General features: G+C 38.3%; 1 protein-coding gene across 2 annotated transcripts; it reads right to left on the minus strand.

Moving 5' to 3' along the window:
- Nucleotides 1-1,585: 1,585 nt before the first annotated feature.
- LOC109096599 (homeobox protein Nkx-2.4-like) lies at nt 1,586-3,914 on the minus strand. Of its 2 annotated transcripts, none has more exons than XM_042774327.1 (2): nt 3,164-3,914; nt 1,586-2,794 (listed from the first exon to the last, which is right to left on the minus strand). In XM_042774327.1, exons 1-2 carry the CDS (start codon nt 3,516-3,518, stop codon nt 2,154-2,156), a joined length of 996 nt encoding a protein of 331 aa, XP_042630261.1. In that variant the 5' UTR covers nt 3,519-3,914; the 3' UTR covers nt 1,586-2,153. The 2 variants fall into 2 exon arrangements, with proteins under 2 accessions (XP_042630261.1, XP_042630260.1); XM_042774326.1 differs by having other exon boundaries at nt 1,586-2,821; nt 3,164-3,913.
- Between the last annotated feature and the right edge of the window lie 708 nt (nt 3,915-4,622).

Here is a 4,622-nt window from a genome sequence, read left to right on the forward strand (position 1 = left end):
TTATTATTATGATGATTATCATTTGCATTTCATATATAGCTTTTTTCATCACCACAACTAGTTATTTGTTGAAACCTTCTCAAATGTACAGAAAAAAATCTGTGTGTATATATATATACACATATATATAGAAATCTGGGTTGGGGTTGGTGGAGGTTACTAACTTTGAAAGTTTTCTCTACCCTCTTGCGCCATTTGGACAATAGATATTCATTTAAACAGAGCATCATTCACATTACATTCAGTCTGTGTCGTTTGAAATGATGCGAATATATTAATCATGTCGACTGGCATAGTTTTGTATTCCTTTGGATCGCTTTTGATTAAGCATTGCAAATAACTCCATATAAAATAACATAAGAAAAAAGAAAATAGTGAAACTGTCCTGTTTCAAATTTCAGGGCTTGTCAATGAACCACTTTACATAACTTTGGAACACTCATAGCTCTTTAAGGAAAAAAAAAAAAAAGTTCCAATTACCAGTTTCCTATTTTCATTTATTCTTATTTTATTTGTTCTGTTATGTGATGTGCCTTAATGATTGTCGGATAGTTCTGAGACACTTCCTATATTCCAGGTAATGGTACGCATAATCCATTCGGCTACTGCATGTGGGTCAGCATTTTTAAACTCGCATTCTGCTTTTTATATTTACAATTAAATAGCCACAGTCTGCTTAATTCGCTTGCAGCGCTAAATTATTCTTACAAGATCCATAATTATAAATCATGTTAAACAGTTTCGGACTATATTCGTATTAACTTTTATTCCCAATCTACAATCTATTATTGAAGTCCACGGTATTGAAAATTAAATATGCAAAAACAAAACGATTCAAAATTATTTTAGGGCTTATTACAAAATTTAAATAATCAATTTATTGCAAATCTAAATGTATGCCCTTTAATTACTAAGTATATTCAAATAGCATTCAACAACATGGAAAATATAGAATTCTAAACGTGTAAGCAGTTTTATTTTTGTGTTTTAAATACATGAGATGTAAACTATACATATTCATTCTTTGGATCTGAACAGACAAGCCACAGAAATGTCAGACACGTTAAATAAAATGAACCAACTGATGACCAAAAAATATCGTTCTCTCTTCTGCGTAATATAAATTGATAGAACCTAAAATTATAAATGGGTGGCACATTATTATTATTATTATTATTCCCACCTTTTGTGTAAGGTAGGCTTCAGAAATATTTAAATTTGGAGAGGTAACTGAATTTGTAACAAATTCAAGTAGCCTAAATAATTAACTGTGAATGGAAATTTAGAAGTAAAGGGCAGACATTGAAAACGGTTGGTATCTAAATATAGGTTTCTTCCTCTAAGAATCAGTGAAAAGTTTCCTTCCATCGACTTTTTAATATTAAATGCATTTTCAGATAGTATTTGAATAAAAACGCTCTTCACAGAAATTACTGTACACACATTCATTTCCCAACAATGGCGCGCATTTTAATTGATTTATTGTTAACGTTCAGTTGGTTTAAAACATATACAGCAGCCATCGTCTTTGTGTCTTTGTTTTAATTTACCAAAATATAAAATTTTAATTTAAGTTTTTGAATAGAATAAATGACCAACGAAAAGACTCAAATGTTTATATTACAAGTAAACAGAAACTTAAGTGTTAGCCAAATATACAGTCCCTACTTTTCGTTTCTCTAAATGAATACATTAGTTTTTACAACAGTCGCTTCAGTCGCACGTTCAGGCATTTTTACTGAGATCTGGAACTTTTCCAGTTCCTGCTAGAAGTTCATACCTGAAATATGAAACATTGCTTCCCGTGTCCTGTCATTGCCATAGATGTGAAGCAGCAATTTTGTTTAACAACAGGCAACCTTCTACTAGAACAACAAAAGGAAGTCCAAAACATAGAGCGTGACGCTAGAAATGGTTATTTTGTCCATTATGAGTAGCAGGGTCATTGTAGAAAACTGTGACCACAAAAACTGCTTTTTAGGAAGAAAAAAAAAAGTAGCAAATTTCCCTCAAAAACTGGCTCCTTTGATCCGATCACCCGCCACACGGATGCCCGGCGTGCGAAGCGCCGTCTGCTTTTGGCCTCACGCGCAGTTCTTAATTCAGAGGACGCTAAAGTTTGTGGAAAAACGGAGGAAAGAAAAGGTGCCCGGTTACCACGTTCTGCCATAAAGCAGATTTGACGTGACCATGTTATTTGTGTAATCTACAGTAGTGTCTATCTGGCCCATGTTGTTCATCTGCGAGTGGAGTGATGGGGGACTGGGGGACATTTCCTCCAGGTCTTGGGCCTGGACCAGTGCGTTGACCTGCTGGGTTTGGTGTTGGTTCATAGAGTTACTGGAGGTAGGAAGCACGACCCCGGAACCGTTCTGCTGCTGCTGCATCTGCTGTTGGTTTGGCGTCGGTGTGTTGGAGCCGTTTTGACAAGGCTTGCCATCCTTCACTAAGACAGGGACAGCCACTCTCCTCGGCGACTGCTGCTGTTGACACAGGTTGCCCTCTTGTTGAAGCTGCTGCGCTGTTTTGTCCTTGGCCTGCCGCTTCATCTTGTAGCGATGATTCTGAAACCAGATCTTGACCTGCGTCGGGGTTAGATGTATCATACTAGCCAGGTGTTCCCTCTCGGGCGCTGAGAGGTATTTCTGTTGCTTAAATCTCCTTTCCAGCTCGTAGACTTGTGCTTGAGAGAAGAGCACCCGTCGTTTCCTCCTTGGCGCTGCGTGCAGAGGTAGGATGGATTTGGTGGTGTCGGCCATGCCTGTCAGCGTGCCCATTCCTGTCATGTTCATACCTGTGGAAGGTCCCATGAATCTAGAAACTAAAATATGCATACAGATGTACGGCCATTCAATAAGTAGCAGTGTTGGGCTTAGTTGGTAATAATTTGTGCAGCAGTCTTGAAACGGTCATCTCAATGCAGCATTTACGCGTGCACAAATTAACGAATATAAATGTTTCAGTTATAATTAACTTAAGCAGGAATCTACACGATGGGAAAATTAGCAGTAACAAAAGCAGCGACAATGCTAAATGACAAAGTATAAACAATGATACTGATGCGTAAAACTAACATAAACTCGCTGGAAACTCAGTAAATAAGTACATAAAAGCAACGAGCAACACGTCGAGAGATAAAGCAAAATAATGCAAGAGAACTTACTTGTTGAGTATCTAGGGTCAGGATTGGCGCCGTACCACCCTGTTGCTGCTGCGCTGTTTCTCATAGTTTCTTGGTAAGAGGGCAGGTCCCCCATGTTAGCAATGCTGCCATTGCAGTAGCCCCCCATTGCACTGTGCGAAAACTGGGAAACGGAGTGAGGCATATGGTAGGCGTTGTGGCCCATGGAGTGTTGTTGCATGCCAGTCTGGGACACCTGAGTCTGCCGGTATGCTCCCAATGGAGATGTGAGGTTTCCAGTGCTCTCCATGCCACTAAACTTCTTGTAAGTCTCCTCAATTGGGCTCAAAATATCTGTCACTGAGAAAGGTGTCGTGTGCTTTGGGCTCAACGACATGGTTCAGAAAGCAGTTAGATATTTGGTAGTCGAGCTCAGCCTTGTTGTTGTATCAGCTCTGTTCTTGTGGACGTCGACGTAAGAGAGTGCTTGTAGTATGCCTGAGATCCGATTGATCGCCTTGGAGAAGGAGGCGAGCCCTGGCCACTCTTATCTCAGGTTTACTGTAGTCAGGCGCCAGATTTACGACAAACATGAGGGGCGGAGCGACTCCCTAGACCAGCAAACAATAGTCATTGACATCTCGGCAAGATAATTGAGGAAAACAAATGTTAGTTTCACATTACATTTATCATGATGCCGAAGGAAAAATTTTCAGTGGTTATATTTCTCCTTTTTGCCGTATAATTCACGAGTCTGACATGATCCTCAAAAGCTTTCTCATATCTCGAATTGAGCGGACGTTGTCAGTCTGTCTGAAGTCTACTTTTTGTTCTGCTGCTTTTTTTTTTTTTTTTTTTTTTTAGGCGCTGTTAATCTGCTTCAATAGGGAATTCCGTACTTTTTCCAACTTTGAGAGCACTCCGAGAGTCATAAGCGCCAGTGCGCACTGTCAGAGTGGCACAATGAAGACCCCCTCCAGTCTATGACCTAATTTATGCGTCTTAAGCAGCGCTAAGGGTCTCTCCCAAATAAGATCATGGTATATATATATATATATATAATATATATATATATATATATATATATATATATATATATATATATATATATGACCACATAAATCGACATTAGAAGTGCAACTATTTTTTTTTTTATAAGTTTTTAAACGAAGAGATTGTAGTAGCTATATAAAACTGGAACGCTACATTAAGAGAAAAAGCTATGCATACTGTAAAAATAAACATTGAACATTAAAAAAAGTTCGGTATTTTCTCAGCACCAATCGTTATAATCAAGATCCACAGGATAAAGATAATACAAAGCTCATTTAACTTGCTTAATTCACCCGACCTGTTTCAAATTGTTATTACTCTTTCCATGGTGCTCTGCATTCTTAAAAATAATGAGCACACGTTGCGTGGCCTAATTTTGGCACTTCATATAAATGTAAAAGTGAGGCTCTACATTTTAAGTGCACAAGGAAACAAAGATAAGCCGAGC

Source organism: Cyprinus carpio, chromosome A17 (genome assembly GCF_018340385.1).
Source record: "Cyprinus carpio isolate SPL01 chromosome A17, ASM1834038v1, whole genome shotgun sequence".
NCBI lineage: Eukaryota > Metazoa > Chordata > Actinopteri > Cypriniformes > Cyprinidae > Cyprinus > Cyprinus carpio.